Below are 15,630 nucleotides of genomic sequence, written 5' to 3'. Positions count from 1 at the left end.
TTCTAGTCAACAACGTATTTTAAATTTAATTAGATTAATTGCTTTGTGTTTAACAACTTATGCTTTCTTTCCCTTACAGGAGGGTAAAGATCCAAACTCCTGTGATCATGTTTTTAAGTCTGACCTGTTAGCTGTGCTGGAGAAATGTGGCTTTTGTGGTCGAGAAATTGATAGTGAAGGAAAAATATGTAAAGGTATATGGACTAGCTAGCTGCCTTGATTTGTCATACTACACCTCTTTGCAGCACATTTTTTAGAACATGTTTTGATTTCCTGTGATATATACATACGAGTCTATATTTCTTTGGCCTATAAAACTGATAGAGTGTATATGTTTTCATTTACTTGATACTTCAAACTTGAATAGCTTGTACTAAACCCTATTAAAGGTCATAAGTTTGAACTAATGACCAATACCAAGATTTAAATTTGTCAAACATGAGATTGAATTAGTTTTTAGACAATCAGCAAAGTTTTGTTTGTGAACTCATTCACATAGTTAACGAGAAAGCTGTGTTGAGGTCATCCCCATCTGTTGAAATCTGGTTATGCATTGCAATGAAAAGTAAAGGAAATGTTTTAATTTATATCCTGAACTTGCAGGTTGTAATTTCCATTGCCATGACAAGTGTGAGAAGATGGTAAGAACTTATGCTGTGGTTACCTTAAATTATGTTTTCATCTGATGCATTAGGGCACTTACCCTCTATACACATAAATGATATCAATTAATTATTTGTAATCAATTAATTAAGTGCTAGTAAGTCATTTAATTTTGTGGTTCCTACCGGAAGTGCATGCATAGCAGGTATAGTTTCAAGAGCAAATTTCACCTATCACCATCAAGGCTGTGCTCTGAGGAAAATTGAATCAAGCCCAGTGCTCTGAAACTGTAAAATCCATGGTGCCCAGCATATGAAAAAACTAAAATTCCCCAGTTGCCAAAGAGCAAAAGTAAGGTGCCCGCAGGGGCCACAGCTGGGTGCTACTAGACCACAGCCTTTACCATTTTAGCATAGATCAGGTTCTTAGACCAAATTAAACATCATCCATGGATTGAGTTGATTGTTAGTTAGAGGGTTCATCTAAGTCTGGGCTCTCCAGTTTCCCTCTATGAGGATGCCAAACAAAAATATTCTTTCATTCTGACCTGGAACAGTTTGTAAAGAGCCCCATCACTAAATGTGGGAGAGCAGGTGTGGCGGGTTTAGTTTTAAGCTTACTTAGGGATCTTGAACCCAAAATCATTCGTGCATTGAGTAGGTTGTTGGGCAAAAGGGTCATCTATGCCTGGGCTCTGTAGCTCCTCTCCATCAGGGCATGGTTGTTCATAGAGCAGATAACACTATCCAGCATATATTAAATCACTATCCTGCAGACAAGTGTTCCCAAAACGTACCGGGCTATCCACTGGATTGAGATTTAACCAGTGGATATCACTATTATAAAGTCCACCCTCTGAACAACAAGGGCCAGTATGTAAAAAAGAAAAAAAAGAAAAAAACTGTTTCATTCTAACCTTGAACATTTATGGTAAAAATTCTCCTTCCTCAAAGCTCCCAGACTGTTTTTTCCATCTTTTTTTAATTTAAGATGTGCGTTATTTGTATGATTTGTTTTGTGTTGTTCCAATGACTCTTTTCATAAAGGTTAAAGAGCAGTGGTCAAGAGAAGGTTCTGTCAACTCAGCACATAGTAAATTCAAGGTAATTGCTACAGAATATTTGGCTGAGTTTACAGCTGCATCTTTTTGCCTTCCTCCTGAGCCCAGTCCCCCCACCATCCACTCCAACCCTTAATCAAACCTTGCCGGCCGGATAAACAATTGTGAGCTTGTAACATTCACTTGCCCTGATAAGATGCTTGCATTACAGGCATTGCAATCTGTATTGCAACCTGTGCTAGCATAGGAAGAAAAAGCGCTAACACCTGCATGGATTTTCTGAATTAAGTTATAAATAGCTATAAACACATTAAAACTTATCACATGATAACAATGAGAAGCTGATGCTTCTCTTGTGATTTAAAACAAAAAGTAATTGAGAAGGGATATGAATAATATAAAGTTCTGTCAGTGTACATCCTATACTGAGAATTTTATGGAAAATTATGTATAGTTACAGGGCTCAACACTAATGGTAGTCCACTAGCCACAGACTAGTAGAAACTCAGTTTTGCATGGCTAGTGGATTTCAATTTCCATCAGCCAGTTTGGCTAGTAAACAAACTGAAATTGTCGTAAAATTTAAGAACTGATGTAACAAGCATATTGCTGCAAAGCACTAATTGGCTAGTAAGTTGAGAACTTAGTGTCGAGCCCTGAGTTATTGATTGGTAGCAGATTATAGATCATCAAGTCCACATTTTATTTTTTCATGTTCTGTCTAATCTTCCCCCATTCCCCCTTTAACAGGACTTAAGCTTGTCAGTGACCCCTTCATTCCTTTTCCCTTGCCCAAACAAAAAAGAGACAAGACTCTAAAGCAGTAGAAGTACTGTTATGTATTTAATTTGGGCATGGTGATGTTTCCATGCAAAATATGAACAAGTCTTATTTTAAAGGCCTGTCAGTGTTGGTTTTTGTTTTGAATTTCTAAGTTAATTTCAACAAAAAAAAATAATAATGAATTGCATTATTGTAAGCTTTGGCTTTGATAAGCCCCTCTTCTGTAAACCCCCCTCCCCCTTCTATGATGGCTATCACTGGCCCCCAATAATTTAACCTCTCCGTATGGGAGCCCCAAAAATTAGAGGTTTCCCTGGGGGTTTAATGGGAGCCTCTACTGTGCTCACTTGTCTGGTGATTACCTTAGGAAAAAGTCAGGTAAGTATTTGACAAGTTGTAACTTGCAAAAGAGCATTTTGTCAAATGCAGGGTTTACTGGCTAAACAATAGAGTAATCAGGTTGCTATGAAATCAGGTTGCTATTTTCTCTTAATGAGAAAAATTTTACCTTATTCAAATTGATTTTGGTCAATTAGATCTCAAATGATTCTTTTTCTCTGGTGATTTTTGTGCAGACATCGCATGATGAAGTGGACTTAGGTAAAAGATCGGTAAGTAAGATAATATGTGAACAAATAAGTCATAATTACCACTATCAGACAATTCATCTTTTTTCCTATTATAAGCCAGGGCTAATGCTTGGAACTGATGCTCTAGATACTCTCTATGCATGTACCCTGACTGAGATTTGAATGATCAACTCAGTCGATAAAACAAGTAGATTATCTTGTGATACCCCACACCAACTCAGCACCACAGTTTCCTTTGTAACTGACCCCCTTTATTCTCTCAGCTATTGATCATCTTACCATGTTTGAGATACAGATATCCTCTTTGAGTTATAACAACTTCCTGACATTTTCTGGTGTTAACTGATGAATTTCTTATCCCCCTTGGATCACAGTTCATTTCTTCCTGAAAGTATTTTTACACTCTGTTGGAGGTCATAGTTCATATTTTGGGGTCATACAACTTGAGTTGCAAATCAGTGTTAAGGTTCAAAAGACATGCACGCTTAGAACAAGCCACATTTTTAGTTCTTGGTTGAATTGAAAATGGTTGTGAAGGCTGATTCAAGAAAGGTCTCATTCTCGAAAGTAAGCATGACTGACCTGTGGTTTCCATTACCATCGTGCAAGCCAGATATAGATGAACTTAGTATTTGCAGTGTTTTCCTTTTCAAGCAGTAAATGGTAAAATTTACCTCTGTAGCACCTCTTATCACTGGTACTAGTTAAAAAATGCTTGGAATTCTTGAACATTTCACAAGTAATAAGGATTGCTCATACTACTGGTTTAAAATTTTTTCTTACTTAACTTGTTGTGCTCAAAATGAGGGAGAACATTGCATTTGCAAGAGGCTTACACTTAAAGATGTTGAGGCTTACACTTAAAGATGTTGAGGCTTTTTGGAAACATTTTGGTGTGTGAACTCTTTTTGTTTATTAATCTATGAGAGCCTGCATGAGCACATACAGATACTTCTACTGCTAGTTTAAATCTAAAAATATGAAATGAAATTTTATTTTTATGTGAGTGTTTTATTAAATTTTTTTTTCCCAGCGGCTACCAGCATCACCCAAAAACCTTGTGACAAACATCTGCCATCACATGCGGCATAGAGTTTCCAGGTACTGTCTCATGCTTTTCCCATCTCAGAAAAAAAAATGAGGACTTTGTATAAAGCCCTCATAACTAACCAAAAGTAAAAAGCAGTGTAAGTCACTAGAAAGTTAGTGTAGAGACATTTGACCCCTGCATGACTTTGTAATGGCAAGTTTGTCTTTTCCAGTTCCAATCTCAGTATGTTCCTTGCAATCTAATTGTTGCTCTGAAGTGGCATGGTTAAATTGTCATTTAATCAATGCCTCAAAACCAGCTTTCACTTGTATAACTCTAATCCTTTTTTGCTTGTTCTTTGAAGATGTTCAGCAACTTTAAGATGCTTGTCCAGTGGTCCCATTGACATGACAACTTTGATTTTACAAATCAGTGTCTTAACTTTACATTTATTATCCCCTTAATGTTCCAGGAATAGAGTGCGACATGTGGATGAAAATTTTGATCTGGACATGACGTACATCACAGACAGGATTATAGGTTAGCGTGGAAATGGTTTTTATCATTATATATAGTCACTGTCATTGTTCTTCCTGCTACCACAGATTTGCTGCTGAGTCAAACAAATTAAATGCTGAGTTTTTTCTATTCTTCTTGTGGAAATTATAGCAATGTCATTTCCAGCCTCTGGCTTGGAAACAACCTACAGAAATAACCTCAGAGAAGTTGCAAAAATGCTACAGACAAATCATCAAGATAAATACATGGTAAGCTGAAGTGTTTCCTTTTCTTCCCTTTTTTTCTTTTTTATTTGTCCTTTTTTCTATTTATTCACTTGAGATAGATAGTGCAAATGATATATTGAGTTATTTTTCAAAATAAGAATAATTTATTATCCAAGGTGGTCAGAGAATTCTGTGATCTCTAATTGCATATTGATACCCTGCCATGCTGTTTGCTCCTCTGATCATTTTTTATTTGTTTGCTTTATTATTTTTTCAGGTTTTTAATCTATCTGAAAGAAGATATGACATATCCAAACTGAATCACCAAGTAAGTTTCCTGCATTGCTTCAATTTTGAGACACAATGTGGAATTTCATTAATCTTTGGGTGGTAAGTCAACTTAGGCCTCTGACCCCCTACCCTACCCCCTTGAAATGAGATTTTTAAACCCTTTAACCCCCAAGACCTGATTTTTTGTCTCCTCTCTAGCTGCAACACATTTCCTACCCAAGTATCTAAGAGAATTTGGTGTTAGATCAAAATGACAACTTCTACCTGATAATTAAGTTGGAGAAAACTCGTTACCTGATATCTGGGTAACATATGGATATTATAGGGAGAAGTTACATGTTAATCACTTCAAACACAATCAAACAGGTAATGGGAATACTTAAACTTATCAGGTAGAAGTTGTTATCTTGATTTAACATCAAATTCTCCCAACTAATTTACAAGGAAATATGCCACAGATAGAGGGGAGAATTAGCAATCAGATCATGGGTTACTTTGCATGTCAGCTCTGTACAGAAGTAAATGGAATCGGGAAGTACTTTTGTGACTTTCTTTTTTGTGAACTAGGTTTTAGATTTTGGTTGGCCAGATCACTTAGCCCCACCTCTTGAAAGATTGTGTAGGTATGTTGCTTCTGATGCCTTTTTTAGTTTGCTTTGAGAATCAGATAGTGAATCAACCCCCAAATTACAAACTCAGCAATTGTTTCTGTATTTAATTTGCAGCATAATTAAATCAATTGATTCATGGCTCAAGAGTGATCCCTTGCATGTGGTAGTTGTACATTGCAAGGTTAGTAAAAAAATCATAATAGTGATTGTGTTGATTATTTTGAAAAGGCACTCTTAAGATGTGTAGCACCTAGTTTTCCCAACTGTTACACTAGGGAATAGTAGGGCGACAAAGTGCAATTGTAAAGCCTACAGTGTTGCACTCCTTCCAGCTTGCGAGGAGGCCGGCCTTATTATGAGTGATTCTTCACCAGTAAGAGGCCTTGAGCAATGCAAGCCAGGGTGTCAGGTCTGTTAGGGATCTAGCACTAGTAACACTAGGCTCTCAACAAAACCCTCTCTGACTGGTCTCAAATCTTCTTGTGAGCGGAGAAAACCATGTCCCACAGTGCTAATAAAGAGGGCATACTGACGCAGGCTACATTTATAGCTGCCATTAGCTGTTTTAATATCACAAGATTCACATTCATTGCTAGAACTGTTTTTGACTAATAACTACAAAGTGCAAGTCTGTAGTAGTTGTTTGTGTTTTGGGTTCAATTACTTTGTGTATTTATTATTTCAGGGGGGGAAAGGAAGAACTGGGGTTGTTATTGCTGCATACATGCACTTTAGTAAGATATGTTCAAGGTAAATTTTAAACAACTTTTTAAGACTGCAACATATTTTCTCCATGGTGTCCAAGTAATGTCAAAATGAACAAGCTGTGGTCTTTTTTCTTGAATTAATCCCACAAGTCTTTCACATAATTATTGTGTAACAATATTAATACTGATGACAATACCCCCGGTATAGTGAAATGATAACGATAAAGATATTTCTATTATCATCCTTATATTTAATGATATTAATGGCTGTTGCCAGAAGCATCTGCGTCTTACCACTAATTCAGACCTGTTAAGGCTTTTCAGGGCTAATTTGCAATTAAACATTCCGATCGAATAAACATAGATTGGTGAAAAGAATTAACTGACAAGAAGCTAATCATTTTACTTTTCAGCAGAACACTGCAGAAGGCTTAAACATGGGGTGAACAAGAATAAATTCAATAAGTGGCAGAGTGCTGTTTCCTGACGTTCCCTCTCCTTGTTAGTGCAATACAGTGTCCAGTAAAATAGTCCATTTTACAGTTGTGTGCTTGGTTGCCAAGCCTTTGAATGGGAGTGAGGCTAGGGTTGACCTTGTTATGATACAAACCTTGCTGCCTTTCAAATGTAAATTACTTTGTTATCATGCTAAGTGGATACAGGTCTCCATCACAACAAGGTCACCTTCAGCTTCACTCTGAATCAAAGGCTTGGCAACTAAGTACACAACTGTTAAATGGCCTATTGTGGTGCAATCAATAAAAAAAAATATCAGGTCTAGGGTGTATTGATATAACACCCAATTCTCTTAACTAAGTTTCAAAGGGAATGTGTAAGAAGTTTAGGGAGAATTATGAGTCAGATCCTAGACACTATAATCTTATTGACTGTCATATTCTCTTGCTAGCCCTCAAGCAGCTCTAGACTGGTTTGCCATGAAGAGATTTTATGATGACAGTTTGGGGGGAGTCACACAGCCATCACAGAGAAGGTTAGTTAAAAAAAAATGACCCATTTGTGCTTGTCTTTATATGGTGTTAAATCTTGAAATCTACGCTTCAACTAAACGTTTATTGTGTAGTTAATAATAATAATAATAATAATAATAATAACGAATTTTTATACAGGATTGAAAACCCATCAGTGTGTAACACTGTTGTCCTTGGGGTCCTGTTAGTAAGAGCAGTCTTAGAAAAGGATCAATTGTGGTGTTTTTTGTCATTTTCAGATATGTGCACTACTTTAGTGATTATTTGGATGGAAAAGTCAAACTTAACACAGAGTAAGTCTTTTGGTTTTACCACGTCTTAAACCCTGCTCCCCTTTCCCCCTTCCCCACCGTCCACCCCCACCGTCCACCCCCACCGTCCACCCCCTGGAATACAATAGTTATGGGTCTTTTCATGTTCTTGTTTGTCAGCCATTTTCTGTTTACTGGGTGTAGGTGCTGTATAAATATAAAGGTGTGAAGGGGGGATGGGCACTTTTGGAAATTTCCCTATGATAAGTGTCTGGGCCTGTGTTGATCAATGCGATTTCAGAATCTTATTACATCCATTTTGAAATCACTGGTGATCCCTCTAATCTGATTGGCTCTAATTGGAGCGATTTATTCACAAATCGCACCATTTTTTGCTCTAAATCGCTTCATTTTACGCTTGACTGAGTTTTTGACGCATGATGTCAAAGTCTTTCTGTTTTGCATACAAAATAAGATGTAAAAGCATTTCTGGTTCCATTTTTTATTTAAAAACCGGCTCAGTTCTGCATCAGTAAAATATTTGAATTGACCAAGTCCTGTATTTGGGCGATTTCAAAATGGATGTAATAAAGTGGTAATTGAACCTCGTGTTGTGCAATTTTGGTGTGAAATCAAACTTGTGATTTCAAATCACGCGTATGATTTTAGACCAAATTGCACTCTACTCGGTTCAATTACCATCATAAATGAGATAAAGCGTTAGCAATTAAGAATTTTGATACAGTCATTGTTGTCACCATTTACACCCCAACATCAGTTTGCATATTCTCCGTACTGTTCTCTACACATTTCCTTATGTGCTGACCAGGAGAATTTGTTTAACAATCAAGAGCTTCTCTCGTTGGTGATCATTTCCTTTATTCTCGTGACGTCCATAGATGATTCAGGATTGATATTGTTAGCAGAAATTAGATGTTTACGACCCTTTGGATTTGAAGGGTTAAAATTGTCGGTCTCATAAATTACTTGGTAACGATAACTCGTTACTAAATATTTTGGCTTTTTTTTTCTGTAGTCCCATATTTCTACATCACATTATTGTTCATGGAATACCAAGTTTTGATACCAAAGATGGTAAGATAAAAGTATTATTTATCTTCTGTTTTGACCTAATCCCAAAAACTCCTAGTAAACATCGTTGTAAGTCCTGTGTTAGAAATCATACAATATTTTTATTTCTACATGTATGCTTTCAATGTACCTTACCGTAGACATTGAGCCGGTCAGGACTCGGTTCAATCAATGAAAGAACTCCGTAGAAAAGATGAAAAGAAAAAAACATACTCAAAACATCTTAGAGAGCGCTTTTCGATAGTGTGTCGTAAAACCAAAACCATAGTAATCACAACAGCCAATCAGAAGAAAGGAAAATACTTTTAAGAGCCAATGAGAACCCAGAGTAAAAACAACCCAACTGCCTAAAGCGCGGGAAAACGCGGATGACCCGAGTCGCGATTGGTTTTAGTTTTGAATCTGATTGGTTGAGAAAGTAGCGCGAGTTTTCTGGACCAATCAGATCGAAGTAAAGCAAGGGCCGAGCCATCCCGGATTAATTTCGACACTCAGTTTTTAAGGGAATTCATGATTATGCTAAAGCTTCAATTTTTTTATTTTTGTGGATTGGCTCATATCAGCTCTTTAAATGTTTCATGGCTGCTTTCAGGTTGTAAGCCATTCTTGCGAGTATATGTCGGGCTAAAACTCATTTACACCTCAGGAGTTTAGTAAGTATTGTTTGTAAAACTTTATTTACTTTATTTTAGACGATCAGTTATTCCAAATCATTTGGTGTAAAGATTGCGTTTAATCAATTTGTCTGCGCTCGGATTTCTGGTAAGATGACTCTTTTTCAATATGCTTTCAGTCACGTGACGCCAGATATGGAAAGAATTTGTATCACCATAGAAGGAGGACTGATACTGCATGGAGATGTCCTGGTAATTTGAAATTTGTTGAGTGCTATTTTGAATTATTACAAACTGGATCATTGGATAATGCGATTCAAGACTTTCTATTGGCTTAGCCATTATGGTATATGAGCCAATATACCATACTCTACAAATATGGTAAGCGTATGCGTCAGCTTAAAATCAAAAGGAAGCTCAAAAATCCGGTTTCTTCTTACAAAATAATAATTTCTTGGGGGCGTTTTTAATAAAACAATTATTCCACTCGCGCTTGTTGGATATGAGATGATTATAGCCAACTCGGTGCTACGCGCCTCGTTGGCTTTCTATCATCTCATATCCAACAAGCGCGAGTGGAATAATTGTTAAAGTGTATATGACACGAAATTTTTTTTTTCGTTAATAGCTAGTTCCATGTGTATAATAAACGGTTTAAGATTTTAAAATGAATGAAACAAATTTTTTCGTCGATTTTTAGCCCCCGAAACATGCTAAATTTATGTGTAAAATTGTTCCCGGAGACTGGGGCGAGAATTGGACTCGTGACGTCAGGTTGTTTGATCCTTTGATTGGCAAGGTCAACAAATATCAGTGTTTTCCTTGTAACACGCTGTGATTACTCGCTTAATTCTATCGTTTCACGCTTCGAAATGTCCAGCGATTCCGAGAGTATTGAGTCGTCTGACCATTTATGAAAGTGGTCTAATGAGAGTCAAACAACCTGACGTCACAGGTTAAGTTCACGTGACCTTTTGGCCGCGCGTTCGAGGGGACAAATTTTAAGCCAACTTAGCGCGTAGTTTAACGAAAACTATGTGTTTATAATTATTTTCAACGATTTTTAACTCTCGAACCGTTTGTTATATATATCGAACTAGCAGAAAAGGAAAAAAAAAATTTCATGTCATATACACTTTAAGTATTCTCATATTTTCTTAACCCATTTACAACCAAAATTATCACGTGTAGAGGGGAGAATTGACGATATCATCCCAGGGGTTAGATGGTTATAGCACTTTCCGATTGGGTAGGTGTCCCCTTTACAGCAAGTCCGAAGAATCACAACCAACAATCAGAGCGAAGGGAAAATATTGCAAATACCCATGTTCACCCATCAAGGACTCAGGGTAAAAACAAGCAAACTGCCGGGAAAATTCTTGTAACGTCGTCAGTCGCTAGTGGTTGAAACTTTGCATTTGATTTGTTAAAGAACTGGCACGAATTATCTTAACCAATCGCAGAACACAATAAACCAAAATTAATTCAATCATTCTGGATTCATTTTGACCCTGAGTTGATTTTTTTTTTCTCTAATGTAAGGGATCTTGTTTGTCTCATAGATCAAGTGTTATCACAAGAACACTCTTTCGTCTGGTCGTGATATCATTTTTAGATGTCAGTTTCATACTGGCGCCATTAGGGATTATGGCCTAGAGCTGGACAAAATTGAATTGGATGACGCCTGTAAAGGTATGTACCACATGTGCTGAATTGGTTTTTGGAATACCGAACCGCTTCGACACGGTACACTCCCTCTAAAACGAAGGCCAAAGTAGGGAATTTATCGTGCGAAAAAAAAACCCTCCAAAAACGAAAGTAGGAATTGACTATCAAGTTTATTTTGCAACCTAAGACTTGAGAGGGGAGAGATTAGCCGGGGGTCTGGGGCTCATTATTAGTCCTAGACCCATTGCAAACCTCTTGCAGGCTTGAGTTGCTCAAAGCGTTAATTTTTGGAGGAACTCTTGTTCCGAAGCGTTAATGACGAGGGCCCGCTCTCAGACTTCTGTCTTTATTTCCAACAACAGATAGGAAATTTCCAGACGGATGTAAAGTAGAATTTGTCTTTTCTGCTACGGGCAACTTTGTATCAGGTGAGAGAAACTTGTTCCTTTTACCACCAAGTGAACATCGCTCCAGGTGCCGAAGTGAACACATTTTTGGCTTTTTCTGTTTTAACAAAAGTGACAATAATCTGACTTATATCTTCCAGATATCAAAATCAACGAGAGACTGCGCTCAATTATTAGACATTCGCTACAACCAGTGGAGAATCCTGACACTGTCCTTTACCCATTGGCCCTGGATAACTGGTATGAGAGCAGTACGGATGGTGCGGGTTCATCTGTAGCAGGTGCAAGTAATACGAAAGAAGGTAAAACATCTTCTTGGAACAGTTAACATTTGTAAAACAGAGCAGTTTTCTATTGAGTGTCTGAAAATTCCGGGACTACTTTGGTTTTACTCTAAGTCGCTCTGTGATTGGTCCAGAAATCTCGCGCCACTCTCTCAACCAATCAGATGCGAAACTGAAACCACGAATTGGTCGCCTGCGTTTTCCCGCGCTTTAAGCAGTTGGGTTTGGTTTGTTTGTTTGTTTTTTTTTTAGTTATCTTTGTCTCTTTAAGGTATTTTTCTTTCTTCTGTTTGGTCGTTTTGATTACTTTGGTTTTGGGTGTTACGACACTCAGTCGAAGAGCGCTTTAGAGAGCAAAGAGTACCAGAGCTGCTTGTTAGCTTTCCTTTGAATGGTCACACACTAGAGTTTCATCCACAGATTTAAGAGTTGGAACTACCGTACGTGGCGTAATAAACAGCACCAAATGAAATTACTGCTCAGTAACTGTCATTTTATTGGTTACACGCTAGAGTTTTATACATAATTTAGTGAAAACTTGAATCAGCGGATAATGGTCCAAAGGACTAAAACGGTTAATTGTTTAAGGATCCTGTTTAATGGGACTTAACGACGTAGTGTAAGAATATTGAACAAGTTTAAAGAACTTATTTTGCTTCTTCATGCAGAAACAGTTGACCTTTCTCAAAAGGGCTTAACATAACAATTTTCAAGAACAATTTATTTGAATGCTTTAGATTGAAAAAGAACATTAAGAAGCCAATAGGCAAGATTTAGATATGACGAGAACTATTTAAATATTATGAAAAAAATTGTGGTCAGATTCTTCCTCGAGAAACAGGAATACTTCAAATTTTCCCTCGCTCCCAACGTTAGTCTTCTTAGCTCAGTTGGTAATAGAGCTTAACTTGTATCTTGGAGGCCTGGGTTCGAATTCCGTCGAAGCCTGAATTTTTTCAAGCTACTTTTCTGCAATTGCTTAAATTGCCGCTGTCCTGTGAGGATGATTGTTTTTACCTAATATTTTTACTTGTTTTAATTTGTCATATTTGTAAGATATTGTTAATAGATTTTTTCAAACGTAAATTTTATGTTCGCATTCTACTCACGTTTACTGGATTCTACAAGTCCACTGATTATTTATTTCTTGTTTGGAGGGGTTCATTTGTCAGCCAATCACTCAGAAAGTCACACGAATCAGTTAACAAGTGTTGTGACAACTCCAACCTATGTTGTTTTTCCCTTTGTAAACACAGCGATGTTGCTCTCGCAACAACCGCTGGTCTGTGTTAATGGTTGAGATGCTTTGCCAGAGAACAAAGCTTGAAAATACGAGCTAAGATTTTAGCATACGTCGAGGATTGTTTTGGACTGCTTACGGCTAGCTGTTGTACTACCATTCTCTTTAGTCACGACTTCAAGTGGTTACTCATATTTTCTCGTGCTATAGGCAGTAAGCTTGCATTTCCTTTCATCTCTTATTAGTTCCTTGTGATAGCTTCATTCGTTCTGATTGGTCGATGGTGTTATTCTGGTTTTGGTTTTACGACACTCGGTCAGAATGTTCTTTAACATGTAGAGAGAAAAACTACCGGAGTTTAGGGATTCATATTGTGAAAGATACATGTACAATCGTGTCGATGATTTGCGGTTTGAAAAAGATAGCGAATCGTGAATTGACGAAGTGTTTTTTCTTTGTTGTGAGAGGCTACCAAACATTATCTGCTATTTACTTTTTAGTGTTAGACCTCTGTACCACGTTTTTTTTGTGTTAATTTTTTTTATTTTCACAACTGAAAACCTGTTTTTGGACAGAGAACAGCGTCTTGTTCCATCAACGGTGTATGCAAGACATGGGCTGAATTGTGCGCTGAGTACAGCAACTGCAAAACTAACACCGCTTAAAAAACGTCGTGTTTATTCCATTGCTACATTTTCAGTAATCGATGGAGAGTTTTTAAAAGAGTTAAACTGCTCGGCTGAGACATCGCTAACTAACTGATGAATAAACTTACATATGTTCTTGAATTTAACGCCCGCTAAATCCCTCACTTCGTAGTAGCGTTGCTATAATAGAATTGACCAAAAAAAAAATCTAAAAAGGAGAATTGCTATTTTTTTCTTAAATTTATATGAAATCAGCGATTTTCATCAGCTCGTTTTGCATAATACTTTTGAACTTCTAAGATACCACTTTGAAATCCTTTGTTTATATAATTTTTTAAGGTTTGAGTGAGATTTTTTTTTTTTTGTGAACGCGTCTTGAATTTCAAGTATTACTTTCCAATGGAATTTTACGTTCAACTTCTAAAGCTAAATTCACAGACAAAAATAGTGCCGATGGTGTGACTTTGATAGTCTGACAAATAAACCCCTAAAAATCTCAATTAATTCATTTATCTATTTTACAACATTATTGTATTTGTATTTATTATGATAAGATTGAAATTTTTGGACTCAACTAGTTACCATGCTTAAGTAAGAATATTGATGGAGAAACTTAGGTCTGTCTGTGTATTAGCATCTCACTTGCTAGAGGTCTAACAAGCCTCATTTTCATCCGAGTTTAAATAAAGTCATTAATAAAGTAAGAATTTGATGACGTCATGTAACTGTCTGAACCCAGCATTTTTGGGTTTTACATTTTCGTTGGATTAAATTTTGAAGGTGCGTTTTAAAGTCACTGTTATTTCTTCAGCGTAGTAGCTGGACTAATGAGTTATTAAAAGTTTGCGGGTCAAAATAAAGATTCTGCTCAGACTGACACTGCGCCTGACTTTATGCGCAATTGAAAATTTATATTGATAATTGCGCAATAGAAATTAATAAAATTATTGTAATTGTTATTGACACTAGTGAGTTTGCTGTTTTCAATGTAAATTTAAGTCATAACAATCTAAAATGATAAAATTGTTACACGTGATTTTTTAATGTTCTACGTCTCTCCGCTTCATGCTTAAAATAAACTGTAGTTAGTTTTCGTGGATTTATATTTGCAGTATGATCAAAAACATCTTTTTTGTATGAAATTCCTCCCCTCCCCTCCCTTCCCCTCCCCTCCCCTCCCTTCCCCTCCCCTCCCCTCCCTTCCCCTCTCCTCCCCTCCCCTCCCTTCCCCTCCCCTCCCCTCCCTTCCCCTCCCTTCCCCTCCCCTCCCCTCCCTTCCCCTCCCTTCCCCTCCCCTCCCCTCCCCTCCCTTCCCCTCCCCTCCCCTCCCCTCCCCTCCCCTCCTCTCCCCTCCCTTCCCCTCCCTTCCCCTCCCCTCCCCTCCCTTCCCCTCCCCTCCCCTCCCTTCCCCTCCCCTCCCCTCCCTTCCCCTCCCCTCCCCTCCCTTCCCCTCCCCTCCCCTCCCTTCCCCTCCCCTCCCCTCCCTTCCCCTCCCCTCCCCTCCCTTCCCCTCCCCTCCTCTAAAAGAAAAATCCTGTTTCTGAAAAAGGAAAAAAAATGAGACAAATTCTCTATGAAAACAGTTCCGTAGACAATCATCTCTAGTTACAATATTTTTCATTACAATGTTATTCGTTAAACATGTAAAGATGTCGATTGTTTTTCTCTTTCGTTCTCCCTCCGTACTGTTGCATTGCCGTTTCTGTTGACTTGATCTCTCAGTTGGTTCTGTATTACCACTTGTAAGGGAGCCGTGACCTCGTAACCTTCTGCTCTGCGGTTCAGCAAGCCTTTTACACCAAAGATTTTTAGGAAACGAGATGAAGAAGACAATTTCTTTCTCAAAAGAGAAGGAAATCGTGATTTTGTGCCAGCAAAATTACGTCCGCTTTCATGTTATTGTCACCTTTCCAACTGTTCATTTATTGTCAGTGACCCTCGAGATCAACTTTAGATAACATGAAAGTGCTTTTGGCATAAGCCCAAACTTCTTAAACCATTCAACAACGAGAGATCAAATACAAATTTCTCGTTACAA

General features: G+C 37.6%; 1 protein-coding gene across 6 annotated transcripts in view; it reads left to right on the top strand.

Annotated features, from left to right (window-relative positions):
- LOC111336921 (tensin-3) overlaps positions 1–15,630 on the top strand; it is a 53,325-nt gene that overhangs the window by 9,704 nt on the left and 27,991 nt on the right. For 4 of the 6 annotated variants that reach the window (XM_088745404.1, XM_088745403.1, XM_088745405.1 and 1 more), the window contains exons 2-20: positions 80–194; positions 604–641; positions 1,635–1,706; positions 3,022–3,057; positions 4,070–4,137; positions 4,539–4,606; positions 4,736–4,833; positions 5,069–5,119; positions 5,650–5,705; positions 5,808–5,874; positions 6,379–6,443; positions 7,308–7,391; positions 7,629–7,682; positions 8,677–8,735; positions 9,325–9,385; positions 9,526–9,598; positions 10,909–11,038; positions 11,377–11,442; positions 11,562–11,723. In XM_088745404.1, the coding sequence (XP_088601530.1) occupies positions 80–194; positions 604–641; positions 1,635–1,706; positions 3,022–3,057; positions 4,070–4,137; positions 4,539–4,606; positions 4,736–4,833; positions 5,069–5,119; positions 5,650–5,705; positions 5,808–5,874; positions 6,379–6,443; positions 7,308–7,391; positions 7,629–7,682; positions 8,677–8,735; positions 9,325–9,385; positions 9,526–9,598; positions 10,909–11,038; positions 11,377–11,442; positions 11,562–11,723 (1,423 nt within the window). The other 2 variants (XM_022943096.2, XM_088745407.1) reach the window with 2 other exon arrangements.

The sequence above is a fragment of the Stylophora pistillata genome, chromosome 14 (genome assembly GCF_964205215.1).
Source record: "Stylophora pistillata chromosome 14, jaStyPist1.2, whole genome shotgun sequence".
Classification (NCBI taxonomy): Eukaryota; Metazoa; Cnidaria; class Anthozoa; order Scleractinia; family Pocilloporidae; genus Stylophora; species Stylophora pistillata.
This window is presented reverse-complemented; position numbering and strand designations above follow the sequence as displayed.